The following is a 21,762-nucleotide window of genomic DNA, read 5'->3' as shown; positions in this document are numbered from 1 at the left end:
ATGTTCCCTCGCATTTTGGGGGAGTGCCCAACTTGGGACTTCTAGGGTCTGATTTTCAAAGTTACTGAGCACCTGCAGCTCCCCTAGTAATAGTACTTCCCTATTGTACAGGGATACTGCGAGGATAAACTTTAATGCTTTTGAAGTGCTCAGATACTATAATGAGGTGATGAGGTGTGAGTGTAGGCTAACCCTGTTACTTTGCAGCTATGGAAGTCTTCCTCAGGGGATCTGCTGAAAGAAAGAGCAGTCCTTACCTAGCAGGGGTGAAAAATTCCCCCTGCATTTGGCTGCCACCTGCCTAACTAAAAGAGGAATACTCCACAGTCTGTACTGAGGCAAGCAAGTGACAGAAAACAAATGAGCAGGTGAGAAACAATTTGTATTTGCCAGGGTTGATCCTACGAGTGATAATAATCCCATACCGTTTGTTCTCTCTGCAGTGCTACAACTGTGAAGAGGAGGCTATGTACCACTGCTGCTGGAATACTTCCTACTGTTCCATCAAGTGTCAGCAGGAACACTGGCATGCTGAACACAAACGTACCTGTCGCAGAAAAAGATGAAAGATTTCGTCCTCCCCTAGAAAACCACCCCGATGATTGCTATTCTCAGACACAGCGGTTTTTGTTTCCAAGAAGCCAAAATTGTTTAGAATTTGCTTCCCATTTTGCACCAGCCTTTAAACAATTTTCGTAAAGAAATTTTGCACAGTAGTTTCAACCTTCTGTTTAATGCTCCTCCAAAATTTTGTCAGTCTACTGAATTTAACGTCAGTGGGAGCAGGTTACTTTAAATAATTTTAAATAGAGAATTTGTTGCATTTTAAAACATTTTTAGGTTTTACAGAGATTTTAATCTTTAAAAGCAACAGATTTAAAAAGAAAAACAACATGAGCTTAATGAGAGGAACACTTAAAAGTTAGATCTGAATGTAAGAACAATAGAACTGTTTCAGAAAAAAAAGCATACTACCTTGATGTAACATTTATTTCCTAACCTTGGCGAGCTGGTTTTGTTCAGCTTAATTTTACTGTTTAAAGGCATTATCTATTGGTTATACCAGTGGGTATATGATTGAATTTAGGGAACAGGGTTGACACAGCAGGTGCTAGTCCTGCCTATTTTTTCTTAAATGTTTCCCTATTGTGTTTTTTTCATTATTTCTTTTCAATATATAACTTTTATAACAAAATATTAGCTTTGATCTTGTAGTTTCAAATCACAGGGGATTGGGGTAATTTTTGCTGAGCTGGATCTTAGAGAAAAATGAATATTTAAATTTTAAAGTTTGCACATTTCATCCTTGTCCTAACATGAGTGCTTGTAACAAGAAAAAGAAAAAGCCAAAAAAAACTACCTTTATTCATACATGGAATTATAGATGAGGCATAAAAATATCTTTAATGCTTCCCCCCCTCCCTCCAAGCCCCCCAACCCAAGGTCATTCGACAGCCTATTATCCGGTGTCACCTAGTCCATTGCAACTTAATAATAAAAGGAAAAATAGCACTTAAGTTTCACAGAAGCCGTTATGTTTGTAGTAATGGGTCATTGCCTATTAATGAGCTCCATCACTGTACTCAGAATGAAGAATAATGCATGTTAATTTTCTTGTACTAAAGATGCCGTGATTTGTAAAAAGTCTGTATTTTGCGGAATGTCTGGATTAAGAAGCATTACCAATAGGAATGGATCGATAGTTGAAAAATGATTTTTTTTTGTTTTGTTTTATATATAGTTATATGAATTGCATCCATATTCAGAGACAATTTTTTAAATAGGTGTAAAGCTTACTTAAACAGCTTTTCTTTTAAAATGTCTCACCATTTTAGTTTCTTTTAAAGGTTGGTCTTAGACTGAGTCAAATGCCCATTAATCATCCTAGCTATTTTTTGAGAAGTTAGAGGAATAATTTGTAAATATTTATTTAGATCTTTGATATTTATTGAAAGCAATTACATGATGGAACGATGGAAGCGGAAGAATCAGGAGGAAAGCCTTTCAAAAAAGTTTTCTTTAGGATTTGTCAGGGTCAGTGTAAAGATTAAAGTATAACTAAGTCTTCTGTGAACTGCCATTGAAATCCTGATCTTTTTTACTTACAGTGGTGATACAAGTTAATTGATTTGATACTGCCAATTAATGCCCAATATGTTGAAAAAAAACTACATGGTAAGTTGATTGGAAACAATAGTAACTAGTTGGTAACTTGAATTACCACAAACTGTTATTGCCTGATAACTGTGTAATTAATGTTGGTCGCCTCTGTGTTGTGATGGTAAAACACATCACAACTAAAAATTAATCTTGTTCGATTACTTTACGAGTTCCAAAACTTCGATCCACCCCTATGAAAGCAAGTTATTGTGGATATATTTTTGGTGTAAAATCATTCCAGAATATGTAATATTTAACTGATAGCTGCATGAAAGTAAGATTCGTGTTACTTTGGCTTTTTTGTCTCTGTTGACACGGTTGCACATTTCCAAGTTACTACAGCGTGAAAACTGTGTGTTTAAAAAAAAAAAATGAAAAAATTGTGGCCTGGTTTTGTATAAGTTTTAGGTAAAATTACAATTGATTGTTTTAGGACTCATGATTTAAAAATGAATTTTTCTGCAAATCATAAAGCTATATTAAAATGTTGAGCTTAGCCACTATGCACATTGTAATTATTCATTGTGGCTGTCCAGTTCTATGATGCATTCTGGCATTTTGTAAGCTGCTCTGACTAGCAATATATAGAGTCATTTAATGTGTTAACATTGGTTAATAAATGTATTTAAAAAATACCTCACTGCTCTATGAAAGTGTCCATGTTAATTCTGGCCTCTTACCGAAAATATACACTTTAACCTAGTATTTTACTTTTAGGAATAGCTTTAAGAACACCTATCCACTAAAAAAAAATCTCCTTTGAATTATTTTTGTTTAATAGTAACGTAGGCTGTAGCTGTGCTTATTTAATGGGGAAACTACCCATGACCATGGTTTCAGGGGTCTGATTAATAATGATAGTGATTTTTCAGAAGTGCTATTAGCAAAGAAAATCCCTTCATTTGGATGAAAAAATACTCTAAGATTCAATAGAAATAGTGTCTGGTATCTGTACCAGGCATGGAAAAATCACTGTTTAAGGTTGCAAGATAGAGTCTGTATCTGAATCAAAGTCATTTCTGTCATCAGTGTGGGTTTGTCTACCTGCCACCCTATGTGTTATGTCAGAGTAACCAGACTGTCGAGGTCCAGGAGTCTATGACCTCATTGTTTGGTAACTAAATGAATATCAGAAACCAGAATATACTGTTGAGAAACAATTCACACTTCTTTCCTGGGCATTACTAGATATATACACATCATGCTCATTTCAAAAGATTGTCTCAGATACGACAGGCAAGTGCCGGGAGATTACAGACCAATAGTAACAGCCATATGAATACCGAGCAGGAATTATTTAGAGAAGTGGTTTTCAACCTTTTTTCATTTGCAGACCCCTAAAAAAATTTTGAGTGAAGGTGTAGGCCCCTTTGGAAATCTTAGATATAGTCTGCTGCCCCCCCAGGGGTCTGCGGATCACAGGTTGAAAACCACTGATTTAGAGCAAAGATGTTACTAGTATAATTTAACACTGGACATCGGTAAAAAAAAATTTTTTTAATTTAGAAAAAGAAAAGGTTCAGAAAAGGGCAACTAAAACGATTAGGGGTTTGGAGAGGATCCCATATGAGGAAAGATTAAAGAGGCTAGGACTCTTCAGCTTGGAAAAGAGAAGACTAAGGGGGGATATGATAGAGGTATATAAAATCATGAGTGGTGTGGAGAAAGTGGATAAGGAAAAGTTTTTTACTTATTCCCATAATATAAGAACTAGGGGTCAACAAATGAAATTAATAGGCAGCAGGTTTAAAACAAATAAAAGGAAGTTCTTCTTCACGCAGCGCACAGACAACTTGTGGAACTCCTTACCTGAGGAGGTTGTGAAAGCTAGGACTATAAGAGCGTTTAAAAGAGAACTGGATAAATTCATGGTGGTTAAGTCCATGAATGGCTATTAGGATGGGTAAGGAATGGTGTCCCTAGCCTCTGTTTGTCTGAGGATGGGGATGGATGGCAGGAGAGTGATCACTTGATCATTGCCTGTTAGGTTCATTCTCTCTGGGGCACCTGGCATTGGCCAATGTCGGTAGACAGATACTGGGCTAGATGGACCTTTGGTCTGACCCGGTACGGCTGTTCTTATGTTCTTATGAGTAGGCAGGAATCACAGGCTTATAACTTTCTCTTCAGTTTTTCCTGTCATTGAGTCACATCCACATGTGTGCTCTCTGCTGCCATCTGTTCATTTGTTCCTTAAAGTTGGTGTGGTTACCCACCCACTAACACTAGCAGAAGTCTAGCAGCAAACTGTTGAGCTAATGAACTTCCTGTGAGGGGCATCTGGGGCTTGTGAACATCTGCACGTTAGACAAGAGGTTTGGCAATTGAGCACACTACAAAGAAATATCAGGGCATGCTAACCTCTTGAGAGGAATCAGGTGAGTATTTTGTTCCTGCCAATGACCACGACCAAAGCCTGATGAACAATGGGAAAATTGGTGGGATAATTTAATTTAAAATCAGTTCACCTTGGCTGTGTTCGCATGTCTTATATGGTCATTGCCATTGTCAGGTGGTCAAGTTTTACTTTCTGATGCACATGGAAAATAAACACACAAGTTTGCATGCTAAAGTAGTCCCATTTCATATAGGCACGGACACTACTTGTTAACACAATAGAGGTACATGGTTCCTAAACCATTCTGCAGAACAGTGGCTCATAGGCAACTAAATGAAATAAAGATCTGACAGTGTCCTTCTCTCTAAGAGCGATTCACACACATTTGAATGCAGTAAGACAAAATTTGCACCCACCCATATAACTTTTACAGCATCCTAGGCTATATGAAGGAGTTACGACTTGAAACAGTCTGGCCCAGGAAGAAAATGGTTTACACGTTTCTAAAAGTCCCATAATCCTTTATATCAGCTCAGTGGGGCCCAGTGCACAATAGCAATTGGGGATCCCCAACTTCCCTACCCCAAGATAAGGGAGGCCCCAGGCAGGGAAGGGGTCCTGCCCTGGGGATAGGGGGCCATGAGGAGAAGGTATTGGAGAGTGAGCTCAATCCACAGCGGCTCCTGTCCTGGGGGGCTCCCCGGTCTGGCTTGTTGGCTCTCACCTCAGCATACAGGTGGGTCCCTCCTAATGCAGTACATTACACACTATCCCTGGATTGTTTTGGTGCGTGTGTTTTTGGGAGGCGATCATGAGCATCTTGGCTGACCTGCCACACACCACGGACAACAGAACCTCACCCACCCCTGCCTGAGGTAGGTCCTAAACTTCTGGCTGAGTTACTGAAGAAGTCCTCCAAATTTGAGTTAAAGACTTCAAGTTACAGAGAATTCACCATTTACTTTATTCAAACCAGCAAGTGCCCCATGCTCACACTGCAGAGGAAAGAGGGAAAAAACCTCAAAGCTCTGCAAGCCTGAGATGGTGGGAAATTCCTTCCCAATCCTTGATACGGTGATCAGTGAGACCCATCTGGGAACAAATTCTCTGTAATAATTCAGTGCCCTCTTCATCTAGTGTCCCATCTCCAGCTGTGGGATATATTTGTTAATAGCAGTCACAGATGGGCCATATGCCACCATAAGCAACCTTCTCATACCATCCCCTCCACAAACTTCACAAGCTCAGGCCTGAAACAAGGTAGGAATTTTTTGCCCCTGCTACTCCCCTTGTTAGAGGTGGAGGCCTAACTGCACAGGCTCCTGGGGTGTGGGGAGAGCAACTGTCACTTCCAGGAGCACTGGGGGCGGGGGTGGGGGCGCCTTTGGCCACTGCCACAGCGCCTAGTTGGGCTGACAGGAGGGGAGACTCCCAGCTGCTGTGGGAGAGACAGAGAAGCCTGGGCTGCTGCAGCTGCTTTCCTGACAGGCCAGGACCTCCTTTCTCTCCAGTCTGTCATTGGTGCTAACACCTGGGAGCAGCCTGTCCCAGCAGATTGATTTACTGATATGGATGCTCCGATCTGGACCTGATCATGCTATAAGATGAAATACCCTCCTTCCCTCCCTTCCCCCGCCCCTCCCATGCACCAGGAAATGCTGTGAGGGTCCCTGCTGGCATTCACACTTTGCGTTCCTCCATTGAAGAGACAGGGGCCTGTCAGGAAAGTGAGGCTTGAGCCCCCACACCCGGTCCCTGCTGGCACCTTTGAATTCTCAGGGGCCTGCCAGGGACACAAAATAGCCACACTGAGGCTTTGTGCCGCCTACGTCCTGTCTGGTGTCTCCTCATGGGAGCTGTGCTGTCAGGGCTTCCCAAACCATCGCTCACCCCGGGAGTACTCTCAGGAGCTTCCCCAGCACGGAAGGGCACTAAGATCTAGGTGGTGTGTCCTGTTTCCCCCGGCATCCCAGCCATGTGGCCTTGGGGGGGCCAACTGCAGAAAGGAGCCGGCCAGAGTTTTGCCTTCAGAGCAGACGCAGCCACCCCAGGAACCGCTGGATGTTCCAGTGACACTATTGCCTGCTGTTCTCTGCCCTGGGCTGATTGGCTGTTTGCTCTAAACTTCTTCCCTCACAGTCCCATCGCCTCTGCTTCACTCTGCGCTTGTGCCTCCTCCGTGGCCTGTCCACCTCACACACCCCTTCTTTTTCCATTCAGCTGAGCTCCTCCGAAATCAGTCAACCCGCCGCCCATTCTGCCCCAAAATTATCATTTGTCCCCACCCCTTGTTCATACTGCTTGTGTGTTCTACCCTTTCCCCAGCTTGTGCCTGGCTTGGCTATTTAGCCAATATTCTCATTTTTTTTCCTTTTACTTTCCCCTCTGTGTCTGTCTCGGGTCTCATACTTAGATTGTAAGCTCTTTGGGGCAAGGACCAGCTTTTTGTTCTGTGCTTGTACAGCACCTAACACCATGGGACTCCTAGGCAGCATGGTAATACAACTAATAACAGGAAGGGGAAGACCATCTCTGGCTGCATCCTCTTTCCCAGGGGCAGCTCTAGGAATTTTGCCGCCCCAAGCACGGCAGGCAGGCTGCCTTCCGCGGCTTGCCTGCGGAGGGTCCGCTGGTCCCATGGCTTCGGCGGACCTCTCGCAGGCGTGCCTGCAGGAGGTCCGCCAAAGCCATGGGACCAGCGGACCCTCCGCAAGTAAACTGCGGAGGCAGCCTGCCTGCCACCCTCGCAGTGCCGGAAGAGCACCCCCCGCGGCTTGCCGCCCCAAGCACGCTTGGCGTGCTGGGGCCTGGAGCCACCCCTGCTCTCTCCTCTGCTGTTTATTCTGGGTGGGGTAGGGGAGAAGGACGACTCCCATCCGCCCACCCCAGACAATGCCCCATGTGCAAGGTCCCAAATTTGTAAAAATCGCCTTCGTGAACAAAGGGTGTAATATACTTCTTGGCATGCACTGATTCCCCTAACGTCCACATGGTGACGAAGAATCCCACACGCTGAGGGGTCTTTGGCATGATCTAGCCCTTCATTATTATTACTGTCTTTAAAATGAGAAGGAGCTGAGATATTTGCCTCCTGCTTCCTTTAGGTGGAGTAAGATGCAAAGCTCTTGGCTTGTTTGCTTTTCCTAGATGACGGAATATATGAAATATGTTTGGGATTTGCTACTGGTAGTTATGCGCTACTCAGCCAATTTTAGCTCCATTGAGTGAGTGCACATATGTGAGCTATACACATGCTTTCCAACTGCCTTAGTAAATCAAATTAAAAGGGGTGAGTATAAAACCCAGAAACACTCGTGCTGTGTTGTTTTCCATTAAGGAAGTTCAGTAATAAATGGAAAAGTTCTACCAGTCCTGTGACGAGTGTAATATTTCCACTGTTTTTTCATGGAGGAAGGTTAAGGTTAAAGTGGCTGTTAAAAAACCCAACTACCTTGAACCACTAAAAGCTTGAAAAATACTTACATTTTAGACTAATCAAATCCATTTCCAGAAGACTATAGGCTCAAGAATGGTTTTAGGCTCTAACTCTCCATTAACAATCTCAGACTGTGAAGTGCTTGAAATTAGAGACAGAAACTGGATGAAAAAGAAATTAACTTGGACTCTTCTGCTATTGCTAGGTTTTGCATGCATCAGAACTACAGCAACCTCAAGGTTGCTTTAAGTTGTTGGCAAAATATGTGAAGAATGTTTAAGGAATTGCAAACAAAAGTGAACTAAAAACAGTCTGCTTTGCTGATGATTTTCATATTAAAAAAAAAAAGACTAATGCTATAGAAGCAACTGAAAACAGTTCCTGCCCGTTACAGCCAAGGATTTGATGAGGCATCAGTCCAGATGCATGTTTACTTACAAAAATGTGGGCCCGATTCTGCTTTCCAACTTGTGCAAATCAGGAGTAACCATGTTGAAGTCAAATTAGTGTAAAGCTGCTGGGAGAACAAAATTTGCCCCACAGATGTTCCTAAAAATAAGCTAGAGTTCCATATACAGATGACACCATGGGAAGCTGTTTCTATGGGGGAGGTCTGTTACAGCAGAATGCAATGCATATGTGTATTAACAAAGCTAATGGCACAGAGCCTCAGCTTTTTGACATACTTTTCTAACGTAGAAAGGCTTTAGGAGTAAACATTTACAAACAGCTGATCATGTAAATTTCAGGTAGAAAGGTAAAGCTATTAATTAAGAGATATTAAAAGGCAATGCAAACTGGGTTTCTATACCATGTGCAGCCTCAGTCTGACAGCTGGGTTTGCAGTTCAGGTGCTACAGCCTGAAAAATAATGCAGCTGAGAATTTTGGCTCCCTCTAGTAGTCATGTGACTCTTCTCCTCATTGCCACTCTTGCTGTTGCCAAATGAGTCTCCACGTTGCTCAGAGATCAGTGTGGAAAGGGCATTGTCATCAGGTGAGTGGTGGGGCACACCTGGGGCCGTGATAGGAACTTGACCCACTCCGTCCACAATTTCCCAGGCCTCCTGGAGATATCCCACAAGCCAGCATGATCATTAGCCAGAATGCTGGGAGCAGTGCCAGAAACTCTGGGTTGCCTGCCCAGTATAGCGATGTGCCACAATAGATGCGGCCCAGCACAGTGTGGACAAAAGGCAAAAATATGTGCTGCCGTACAGTGGTGCAGCTTCCACAGTGTGAACACACACAAACAGAGGAAGGTCTAAAGGGTTAGCTACCTTGGCGCACATTACATTGCCATATTTATGTAGGTAAGGCCTTAGGAGTAAACATTTAAGAAGCGCTGAGCATAGCAATACCGTAACAAGTCCACACCCACATCAGGCTTAACAGCAGTCACTCTGATGCACATGACAGCCTCTCACCCTTGTCTACACTGCGGCTTGGAGCGAGCCTCTCAGCCCAGGTGGACAGACTTGAACAAGGAGGGCTTTAGCTAGTGTGGCCCTTGCGGCTCGGCTGGAGCTCAGGCTCCCACCAGACCACCTGGGGTTGAGAGCTGGAGGCACAATCTGCACACAGCTATTTGTAAGCTGCATCTACCCTGCACACCAGGCAGTGGCATGGAGGGTAGGTGTAGCTACACGTCACAGTGAAAATCAGTAGCCACGCATGTCAGCAATAGACTCTGGCTGCGGGAGGCGTTGGGAAAAGGCGTGGGCAGCTCTAGCCTTTCTCTGTGGTCTGCCCCCTACCAGAGCCTCTCTCTGCTGCTGGGAGACATTCCTTGCTGTGGAGAAAGACCCCAGCAGTGGAGAGGCAGCAGGATGGGGAGACGTGCGGTTTGGGCATGTAGAGACCTGTGTAGGGTACAGACCCTTGGGATCAGGCGTGTCTGTCCTCACTAATCAGTGCCTCACCATCTGCACGGCTATTTATACCATGCTAGGTAGGCATGCAGTGTATGTACTCTACACGCTGCCGTAAGCTGTGTGCAGTGTAGGCAAATCCCAAGTGTGTTAGCTCAAGCCCCGTCAGTGTGTCTGTTTACCCGAGCAGGGAGGCTAACTCCCAGCTGCTGAGCAGCTGACACCCATATGCAGTATAGCCAGACCCTCAGAAGTCTACAGCAGCAGTGGCAATCGAACTGAGATCCTCCTGCTCCAAAAGCTCCTGCTACTTGACCTAAAGACCTGTTAGCATAGCAGTATAGGGTGTATGACAGATAGAACCATTCTGATACCATCCAACAGAGGGCAGCAGTATGCATCTACACTGGTTACAGAGCTGCAGTAAAGTGGAACAATTTTCAGCTTGTGTGATTGGAGGATATCTGGATGCATATTATAAGACTGTCCTCCATAAATGAGGAAAAGTTGAGGTGCCTTCATTATTCTTTTGTTCCACTCTTTCTTTCTATGGGGAATTTGCCAATGCAATATCGCTGTCTTCCTTTTAAACAAACAAAAAGGCAATGGCTGTTGAAAATAGCAATTCCAGTCCTAATAAGCATTTCTTGCTCAATTTTATCCTACTTTTTCTACAGCAAGTTACAGTGGATCAGTACATTTGATTTGGGAGAAATGAAGTAACAGCTGCCCAAACTGAGCTTGAGCACTCCTGAATTGTGAGGCGTTCAAATCTGGTGCTGTGGGGGGTGGCTGTGGGCTCCGCGGGGGAGCATGGCAGCAACGTGTCTGGAGCTGCATGGAGCCAGACACGCTGGTCTGAGTGGCACGGTAAGGGGGCTGGGGGGTGGAGAAGGGGTAGGGGGCTCCGGGGGGCAGTCAAGGGACAGGGAGCAGGGGGGATTGGATGGGGTGGAGGTTCAGGGGGGCAGTCAGGGGACAGGCAGCAGTTGGATAGGCATGGGAGTCTCAGGGGTTCATCAGGGGACAGGTGGGGGTGAGGTCCTGAGGGGAAGTTGGGGGGATCTCAGGAGGGGGCAGCTGGGGACAAGGAGAAGGGAGGCTTAGATAGGGGCTGGGGTTCCAAGGGGCAGTTAGGGGCAGGGGTCTCGGGAGGGGGCAATCGGGGGACAAGAAGCAGCGGCATTTAGATAGGGGGTGGGGTCCTGGGAGAGGGATATCAGGAGACAAGGACCAGCTGTGTTAGATAGGGGGCGGAGGTCCTGGGGGGCAGTTAGGGCAGGAGTCCATGGAGGGGGCAATCAGCGGCTGAGGGCCGGGATTCAAAGGGTTCTGGGCTGCCCTCCGCTGCGGGCAGCTCAGAGCCCTTTGATTCCCCTCCGTGGCTGGGATTTAAAGGGCTCTGGGCTCCCCACGGCTGCGGGCAGCTCAGAGCCCTTTAAATCTCAGCCGCGGGGAGCGCAGAGCCCTTTAAATCCCAGCCGCAGCCGGGAATCAAAGGGCTCTGGGCTGCCCGCAGAGCGCTGTGTGTGTGGGATTCAGAAACCCCCCGCGGGCCGCACAGTGAGGCTCCGCGGGCCGTATGTTGTGCAGGTCTGATCTACAGTAACCAGATCATTATACACGCTCAAACAGGCCAAGTTCATCCTTAGCCATCTGGGTTCCCAAGAATTTACAGCTCACCGTAGTACCAATATAACAAAGTTTTGTCTGCCTAGGACTTCACAGCTGTTACTGTGCTGCACACCATAGTCACTGACTTTGCAGCAGCTATGGGGATACAATCTTTTTTTGCTATAAGCAGCAGCATGAGACATATAGCACAACCAGGCAGGGAGTTCTGAGTCTGATCAGCAGTGATAGTGCCACTTCCTATTGCTTCACAAGTCAGACGAGCGCGTGCAGCTACGTACAGGTTAAACTACCACCATTTTATGGAGCAAGGAAAGATACCAACAAAAATATTTCTTGCTTATGCACTAGCCCCCAGCAACCTCTAATGCCACAACCAGCAGGGAACTAAATAAGCAAATCCTTCTATGCCAATACATAAGAAACAAGGGGGAAATCTGACCTAAAGGCATGACAGTTTCACTCACCTTGTGACTTGGCAAAGAACTACCACAACGTTTATACTCAAACGTCAGACTCGGTACAGCTCTGGTCTCACTAATGCCCACAGGTCCTGTTCAGAAAGGGTGTTAACCTTTTGCTCTAAAGTCTTTTCATACAGCTGGGCCGTGTTCTTAAGAGGGAAGCACACACAACTGCACAGGATTCAGTAATAGGAAATACATTTGTCCACCCCTACTCCCCACTTTTAAATAAGAAACATGCACATTCAAGGCTTTACAGATGTTGCCCCCTACCACAGAGTCTAACTGGGTAACACCTTTGGCAACGTAGTGGCTGAAGGGTCTTGACACTTGTTGGGACACAACAAAACTGAATATATGCAGTTGCCTGACCCATCTGTATGGCAAACAATAGGAGCGCACCAAGTCTGACAGCATCATTTTGCTCCAGTCTTGAAAATTTGGGGGATTTTTTCCCCCTCAAAGAATTTTACTTTCAGGGGGATTTGTCACGAAGGAGGCTTGGCCTGTGTAGCTGAGAGGGACTACGTAGGTGGCTGTTTGCCACCTCACTTGTGGAAGGCACCTGGCAGGTCATGGGAGGCTGCAAACAATACAAACACATCATGGGAACTTGAGCAGAGAAACTAATTGACAGTTCTGTACTGAGAGAACATTAGCATAGCAAGCAAATAGGGAACACCCTTAGCTAGACTGCAAGAGCTGTGCAGGACATTCATGTACCTAGTCAGGCAAAACTAGTAGGCATGCCTGCGTGGGGAAAGCTCTGCAGTAGGAGCGAGCTAACAGGGAAAGTTCTGCATAAGAAGAGAGCTATGAGGGGAGGCCAGACAGGAAAAGCTCAGCACTGAGTAAACTAAAAGCTGTGCATGGAGAGTGCACGGTCAGAGGGTCTGAACTGGGATGCTATGGCACACTCAACAATGTACCAAGGTATTGTTTGTGCCACTATATATGCACACATGAGTAGTTATTTCCTTGTCCTTTTCTATGCATCTTTTAAGTTTGGGATTGTGTTTGTGTAAGAGCCTCCTTTTCCAAACGTTTAATGCTCTGTGCTTTAAATAGCTATCGGGGAACTCGGCCTTAAACGCTGTAACTCCCACCCCCACCAATGAACACACCACACAAAACCCGTAGTGCTCCTTGTCACAGAGTATACATGCCAGCTGGGTCCTCCACATGGCTCTGACTGCCCGATGGAGAAGGGGGCATCTCTGCATGGGATGGTGTCTTGCTGACAAGCAATACTAACCCATACTGCAAAGACTGTCAACATTCCCAATCCCTATGACCCTCACTCACTGCCCATGGCTGGCATCACATTCTTCCTCCCAAACACAGAATAATCTTGTAGTAGAAGGCTGGCTGCCCCTTCCAGGCACGAATGGAACAAAGCCAGATATATATATCTCAACTCATCAGAGGAAAAACTGTATTATATTGAAAAGGGTAAAGAGGCAGAGTTTGAATTTTACTCCTATTAATTTGTTGAGTGCAGAAGCTATGAAACAGGATTGTTCAAATGATTGTCATTTATTAATGGTCAACTCCTATTTGTATTTTCCTCATTAAAATTAGCTAAGGTTGCATGTAGTCCCTCTCTGAACAACTGCTGCTTTCTGAAGGGGCGGACTGAACCCAACTGTGAAGTGAAATCACAAGTGTTCTTCTCACTGTTACAAACAGGAGAGTGACATCAATGATGCATCACCACCAAAAAAAAAAAACTAATTGCAGGAGAAATCTGATCAAATGCTTCTTCATTCCCTTTGTGCCCAGTCTCCTTTTACAACACTGTCAAACCATAATTGCTCAGGAAGCACTGGGTGCGTATATAGCAGCAGTTAGAGCTTGCGAAGAGCTGTCGTAGTGCTACAGCCATATTTCTACAGCTTTCTTAGAGCCATAGAACTGAAGGGGGAAGACGCTTTTGGGTTTGTTTGTTTTTTTTGTTTGTTTTTTTAGCAGAAGGCTCCTGCAGGCTGAATTTTAGGTACTGAGCCCAAGTTTAAGAAACCAGATTTAGAATGACAATACATTTATTATGAGCCTCTTTGGTAGCAGCTTGTTCAAAGCCACTGATTCCTCACCTGATTTTATTGTCTGGTCCCAGCTGTCATGAGTAGGAGGAGATGTATCATTCGGGTGAGGCAAAACCATGTCCATACTTTCACCCAACATTTGTCCTTTAAATAGTTGCCTTTTAAAAAGAAAGATATTGAGGCCAATATTTGACACACTCAGATCCATGGGCTCACACAGAGACAAACTCAAAATAGCATAATTTGTTCTCCAGCTCAGTGAGTGATTGAAAAGCCAAACTGTGGAAGTCATTGAATCCAACAGGAGTCGGACTAACTAGCAGCAGGGAATGCTGAACTCAAAGCAGGTGTTTCAGTACTTGGAGACGGAGGCTGTTTTGACTAGCTTCCAGTCAGATGCTGGAAAGCAGCTAGTTGTGTGGCACTTAGGAATGATTGTGGAGTGAGTGTGGCCTATCCCTGCAGAGCCACAAAGCCTTTTATCAAAGCTATTTTAGACAAGGCCCCACCAGGGCAATATTGGCGTGACCCTCAAACAGCAAAAAAAAAGCCGCCATGATAGTCTCTGCGCAGTTTGAGAATCAGTTTAGGGACAGTAATCATGAAACACCCGGGTGGTTCTCATTATTTCTTGAAGCCTGTTACTAGACCCAGTTCTGCAACCCTCACTCATGTGAACAGTACCATTGCTTTCAATTGGGCTACTTGTCTACATAAGGACTAAGTCTATGAGTAAGAGTTGCAGACTTGGACCCAGGAACTGTAACATGGTGACCCTCTTGTAGCTCTGACCCTTTTTTTTTTTGCTCTGAATTTAGCAAACCCCTAAGCCACAACTCAGCTCATTTGATTTTTCTTCAGAGGCACCATTGTTCAGCGCCAGGAACATTTATTCTCTGCAAGGCCATGAATGAGGGGCAGAAGAAGATTGCCCAAGGGCCTTTGTTTAAGAGACCTTTGTCCTGAAATGATGTTTAGCAGGGGCTTAATCCTTAGTATCCAAAGTTGATTTGCGTTTCTCTCCTCCTGCCTCTATTCCCCATCCCCCCCAAGGAAAAAAGAGCAAAGAAAAAGAGAAGGTTGCATGAGACTAAGTCACTGTCCGTAAGCGTTTAAATGAACAGAGGAAGGCTGTTCTAGAAGTTAGGGCACTAGCGTAGAATGCAGATCTAGTCAGTTCAATTTCCTGCTCTCCACAGACTCCCTGTTTGACTTTGGGCAAATTCCTTAGGCCCAGATTCTAACTGGTATTTAGGTACCTAACTCCCATTAATTTCAAATGGTTTTGCAATAGATGTCAGGTGTCTAAATACCTTTGAGGATGTGGGCCTCAGTTCCCTGCCTTTACAATGGGGACAATAGTACTGCTCTACCTCCCAAGGGTAGTATGAGGAGAACTACACTGAGGAGTGCAAGGCACTCAGATGCTATGGTGATGAGCCATCTAAGGGTATGACTACACTTACCGTGCGGGTCGACGCAGTGAGTTCGACTTCTCGGAGTTCGAACTATCGCGTCCCGACGCGATAGTTCGAACTCCCCGCACGCTCCGGTCGACTCCGGAACTCCACCACTGCAAACGGTGGTGGCGGAGTCGACCTTGGAGCCACGGACTTCGATCCCGCGGCGTCTGGACGGGTGAGTAGTTCCAACTAAGGTAGTTCGAGTTCAGCTACGCTATTTCCGTAGCTGAACGTGCGTACCTTAGTTCGACCCGCCCCCCCTAGTGTAGACCAGGCCTAAGTATCTACACCAGCTAATAGCACACAGGCTCTTTAAGGGCCCTGATCTCTGAGGAAAATGCTGTCCTCGAGGTAAAGTGAATCCACATTTAGCACTAAAGCCAAATATGGGGTTAGTTAATTTTTAGAGGAGGCTGACTTTCTGAGGTGCAGATGTACCTGGAACAAGAATTCGAAAAATGGCACAATTGGGTCCATGTTTATCTTGTCTCCTTGATTCTAGCTAAAAATCAATTAAGTTTTAGTAATGATGTTTGTTCTAATGGCCAGCCTGGCAGACTCAAGCTAGAACCGGAATCGCTGGATGGCTCAGGACTCATCACTAACAAAGTTACTGCATTTGGAACAGCTGATGTAGCAACAACCTGGAACAGAGTCCAGCTCCTTCTCCCCTAGATTGTTACTTTGCTAGCACAGTAAAGCTAGACGCTGATTTGAGTGAGTAAAGTAAGAAGAAATGATACGCTGGGAGAAAAACCTCTTGAGTAAGGCGGCATCCTTGCTATACAGGCACTAAAGCTGGTTGAAGAAAATGGGGAAAATTTTCACCAACAGTTTCATAAAAAATTTGTCCCTTGGACCAGTTTAAAATTCAAGTATTTTTGACCAATTCTAAATAATCACTTTATTACAGAGCAGAACAGCAGTTTCAAGCCTACTCTGGTTATATGGCTCCATGAAGTGAAGAGAAGGAATATAATCTTTCAGCATCGAAACTAGAACGATTATAATACCTTTTAGCAATGGAAGACAATTTCTTTCTGTTTTTTCCCCACCACCACTAAAACTGATTTGAAAAAATAATTCAATTTTCAACAAAAAAGAAAAAAAATCAAAACCATTTGTTTGTACCAGCTCTACTGGCAGATTTATGCCTTTCATTGAGAGGGTTGGGCTTATATGTTTGCTGTAAAAGGTCCTGGGTACCATCTCCATTGATGATAAAGGTCCCCATATATAATTGGCCCTAGATTTGTTATTGAAGCACATTCAGGTTGTGCTTCATACGGCGTTACACACAAAGCGGATGTATGTGGAGATACGGCTCAGCTTGGTGTCTGAGCACAGATGAGCTGTGCACAAATTGACAGACACACCCTGTCATGTGGCAGCAATGGAATAATAAAAATCCCACTGCCTGTGTTTGGGAAAAGCCTAAAGCAGAGGTTCTCAAACTGGGGGTCGGGACCCCCTCAGGGGGGGTCATGAGGTCATTACACAGGGGGGTCGCGAGCTGTCAGCCTCCACCCCAAACCCTGCTTGCCTCCAGCATTTATAATGATGTTAAATATATTTAAAAGTGTGTTTAATTTATTAGGGGAGGTCGCACTCAGAGGCTTGCGATGTGAAAAAGGTCACCAGTAAAAAAGTTTGCGACCCACTGGCCTAAAGTATCTCAAGCCAAACCTATTAAAAATGTCAGCGTGGCAGCAGCACCCAAGGTCTTGAATGAGCTTGAGTGCCTGGAACAGGCATTCATGGCAATTGTTATGGAAAGTCTTTGCTGGTCACCTTGGGCTATTTGAGATGTTTGCTCCCCACGTGTAGTGCACTTCGGGTTGTACATGCACCCAGGACTGGAGATGTTTCCCTAGCAGTGTCTGTGTGGTCTTCCCATGAGCCTCGGATCTCCTCATGCTCCACACTGAGGGAATGAAAAGGGCTGCCAGATTATTTCTATCTGAGTTCCGTCTCCACCACTAGTCTCCCTATACGGGAAGCCGTGGAATGGGGAAGAAGGGGGATTCAGAGCACCATATCCGGGAACAACACATCTTGAAGAATTCAAGTTATTACAAGGCAAGCAACCACGCCTCCACTGAGTGATTGCCTCTGTCTGTGATGCACATCAGGAAACTCACAGGTAGTGTTTCCATATGGAGATGGCTATCTGGAGTCCTATGGTACAACGCGCCTCCTTACAGAGGCATCAGAAGCAGTTGCTTGCAGCTGTACATATTGTCTAGTGAAAGTGTGTACAGAACCCCAAGTTGCTGCTTTGCAGATGTCAGCTGCAGTTGAGTGAGTTCTTGCGCCAGAGTAGGTTATAATGCCCTCAAGGGACCTATCGTTCAACTCATAGCAGAGAAGATTCTAAAGCCAGAAGGGACAATTGTGATCATCTAGTGAGACTCCATGTCTAAGATAGGCCACAGAACTTCACCAAAATAATTCCTAGAGGATATCTTTTAGAAAAACAGCCACTTTTGATGCACCCTGAGATCGATTTTCATAGCCTTAGGGCCTCTCCTTTCATACATTCCACAAATCAGATAAAACGTATAGGGGACTTTTGAAATATATTGTTCTTTGAAAATAGAAGGCAAGTTCGGTGAGTGCCACACCACCTCTTCCCTGCTCTAATGAGGTTTAGAGTAAAACACAAGTAGATGGATACACTGTTTGATGTGAAAGTCTGACACCACTTTAGGAGCACACCTTAGGTTGCAGCCTCAGTGATACCTGTACTTACAGAAAACTGGATGGGGGAGGGCAGTCAGCCAAAAGCACCTCCAGCTCCCCAACTTTTCTGACTGACTTGATACCGATGGAAAAATAGTGCCTTCATAAAAAGATGTAATAGAGAGCAAGAAGACAGGGACTTGACCAGAGACTTACGAAGAGTTGCTTCAAATAAGGTTCAAGTCCCAGGCTGGTACAGATTTTGCTATTTAAGAGAAGGCGTAAATTACACCCTTCAGGGAGCAAGCTGTGATTGTGTGGGGAAAAGCAGAGCCGGTATCTAGTGGAGGATAAACCAGGCTGATGTACCCTGGGTTTGTAACTGATGTAGCAGAACAAAGCAGAGAGGCGGATGGGTGGATAGGTGCAGAAGCACTGGGGATCAGAATTGTCAGGTGTAACCTGGTGCTAGAAGGATTTTTTTTTGAATACTTGATGTAAGAAGGAAACTGGGGGCCGGCACATGTACAGCAAGGCTCCTGACCATTGTATGAAAAACTCATCAGCCAGAGAGCCTGGGTTGCAACCCCCTCTAAAGCAGAACTCCCTGTATTTGTTCATATGGGACATGAAGAGATCTGTGGATGGGAAGCCCGAAATCCCGCCTGGATTCTCAGGTCACATAGTTCTCCACAGAACATGAGTGGGAGCTGTCTCCTCAGAAAATCTGCCAGGATGTTGTGGATCCCTGGCAGGTGGATGGGTGGTGGTGGTTTAGGGTAATATGCACCGGTTCAAAATGGAGATGGCTTCTGTGAAGAGTGTGCTGGTCCCTACTTGTTGATACAATAGACTGCCGTCAGTTGTCTGAAAACACCTCGCTTGACTGGCCACAGCAGCAAAAAATAATTGTTTACAGACTAATCAGACTGCCAAAGTAAAGCAGAGACTCTGGGGAGGGCGATGACGTTTTCTGAGGAACCTATTCTTCCTTGTGTGCCCCCCAACCTGGGAGGGGGAGTACACATTTGTGTTACATGTGGAGAATTGAATGGTACCCCCCCACACCTCCACAGCTCTCATTGGCCACAATTCCCAGACAATGAGAGCTGTGGGGTCAAGGGCAGTGCGCGGAGACACCCCACTCCCCCCCAAAACCCCAGGGGCTGCAGGGACGTGCCTGCTGCTTCCAGGAGCAGCGTGAGGCCAGGGCAGGCAGGGAGCCTGTCTTAGCTCTGCTGCACCACTGGACTTTTAGTGGCCTAAAATCTTCTGGTTTGGCTTCAGTAGCCTCCGGGCGATAGAGCCCGATTCTAGGAGACTCCTGAAGGGTTGACACTCTAGGGACAGAGAGGTGTGCAGTGATACCAACTGAGGCCCACTGTCAGGCGGGGAGGAGTAGCAACCCCAGTTCTGGGAGCAGCAGGAAAGCAAACTGGAGTTGCTGTGACTCTCTCCACAGCTTCGGCCACTGAAAATGAGAGTGCTAGAGCTGGCAATATAAATGAGGGTTTTGGTGCCAAAGAAGCAGTCCTGGTACTGGAGGATGATGAAGTTTTGCCCTTCAGAGAAATCCTGGTCTGGTTCTGCTTGGAGTGCAAAGCTCATGATGACTCAGAAAGGGACAAGGACTGCTGCTTCTTTTTAGAGACCTCGGACAGGGAATCGTCCCTCTTGTTCTAGCACAAGTGCTTATGTCTCTCTTCCCCATTTGCCCAGGCTCTGTTCACCAGAGTCTTTTGGACTCAAGGGGCGAGTGGAGGTTTTAGAACTGCCTGGGACCAAAGATGCAGAGCCACCTCTACCTTCTTCAGGTCAGCATATGGGGCGGGGGCCTTCTGGTGAGAGGTTGTACCCGCCCCGAGGCTTTTACAGAGTGAAAACTCCCTGGCCTGTTTCCTCCTATGTGGGAACAATTAGCAGATACTGCACCTGGCAGGGACCTGAGCTTCCCCCCAGGCAGGTGTCCATAACTGGGAAAAGATTGTGACTTTCACAGTAATTTTTGAAGGTGGACACCCTTGGCCTAAGCGTCCACAACCCTAGGAGGTGTGTGTATAGCAATGTTCACAGTGAGAAGCTGAAGAGGTCAGCACAAATGCTGTAGCTCCATCCTAGACTGTGTGAGGGGCAATGGAACTAAGATGGTGGGGTGGCCCTTCATTCCCAGTGCAGAACACAAGGAGCACGTGGGGGGGCATGTGTGGCCCATAGGGACACAGGGAAAAATCTCTGGTCCTGGGAGCATGGCGTTCACTACACCTAGGAACAATCACCTGAAGAAGTTTAATTTCTTGTGTCCTCTCCCCTGACTCTTAGGGCCCCCACAGGTTCATGTCTGTTCCCTTCATTACACAGAATCTACTCCATGAGCTCCTCCTGGTTGAGTCTAATAGCAACGTTATTCTTCTCCTTCTGCCTGCAGCTGCTGCTTTTGACTCTCAATTATCCCCTTCGTTGGGCTGGTGTAAGTGCTCCCTGACTTCTCCAGCCACTCCCCATCACTACTCTTTTACATCTTCTCCCCTGACCCAAATCAGCTCTCTTCAGTCTCCTGTTCCAGACTACTCCTAGGTGTTTCTAGACTTGCCAATTTTGGTTGGCCACATTCCTGGAGGTTTCATCACATGACATCAGTTTAATTAAAGATTAAGCTTTAATTCCTGGAGACTCCAGGAGAATCCTGGAGGCGTGGCAACCCTATGTGTTTCCTTATGATAATGGCTTCAGGTCCGCCCCTTTTTTTTTAATGCAAAAGAGTGCCAAATCTCTCTCTCCAGCCTGGTCCTACCCACTGCTGTTATGCATTTCATCTTGCACTGGTTTGACATTACATCCAACTGCCAATTCCAATCTCCTGAAAAACAAACTCCCTTTTCTTCCTCCAAAACTCTCTCCAGGTGTGTCACATTCCATCAACCTGCCCTCTCATGCACTTTTGCAACCTCCAAGGTTTGTTAGCCAGGCTGTTTCTAATCTCCCCCTGCCCATCATTGCCTTTGTAAAACCTCTACATTATATCAGTTTTGTTTCAGCTGCAAAACCTCTTGGCCAAACTCAATCTCAAGTGTCTATACATAAGCACCCAAACCTGTATTTGGGTGCCTAAATAATAGAGTTGCCTTTCTGAGCTATTGAACACTCAAAATTCATTGGCCTTGAAGGACACTTATTATTGAGATGTCTAAATATAAATGTAGGCACAAAGGTAATTTTGGCTTTTTCTACTGCTTGATACTGGTTTCACCATCACTGTTGCAACCTCCTTGTCTTTGGCTTTGCCTCATCTTGCTCCTCCTCATTCTATACACAGGCTTGGAAGGAGAAGATATTTTATCAGTATACTCCTGGGGGAATTCTGTGCCAAAGGATTAAAAATGCTGCACATGATATTTTAACATTCTGCAAAATTCTGCATATTTTATTTGTCAGAATAATGCCAGTTTCAATTATCTTGGTAACTTATTTCAAAATACTGGTCAGCAAGTATGTCTGTAACTATTGACACAAAAAAAGATCCAGGAAATGTTTTTGGATAAATACTAGGCATTATTAATACAGAACGTTGAATAATAATTCATTTAAACTACAATACAGACACGTACTTCCTGCCCTCCTCAGAAGCAGTGCGAAGGCTGGGGGGAGTCAGGGGTAACAGAGGAACTGAGGGAG

At 45.5% G+C, this 21,762-nt stretch overlaps 1 protein-coding gene across 4 annotated transcripts in view; it reads left to right on the top strand.

The window, feature by feature from the left end:
* ZMYND11 (zinc finger MYND-type containing 11) overlaps positions 1-2,800 on the top strand; it is a 153,375-nt gene extending 150,575 nt beyond the window's left edge. For all 4 annotated transcript variants that reach the window (XM_045004381.1, XM_045004382.1, XM_045004383.1 and 1 more), the window contains one exon: positions 444-2,800. In XM_045004381.1, coding sequence (XP_044860316.1) covers positions 444-566 — 123 coding nt within the window. In that variant the 3' untranslated portion in view covers positions 567-2,800. The remainder of the gene's footprint in view (positions 1-443) is intronic.
* The last annotated feature ends 18,962 nt before the right edge of the window (positions 2,801-21,762 follow it).

This window comes from Mauremys mutica, chromosome 2 (assembly GCF_020497125.1).
Source record: "Mauremys mutica isolate MM-2020 ecotype Southern chromosome 2, ASM2049712v1, whole genome shotgun sequence".
Taxonomy (NCBI): Eukaryota; Metazoa; Chordata; order Testudines; family Geoemydidae; genus Mauremys; species Mauremys mutica.
Note: the sequence above shows the minus strand (reverse complement) of the source record. Positions and strands in the feature narration are given on the sequence as shown.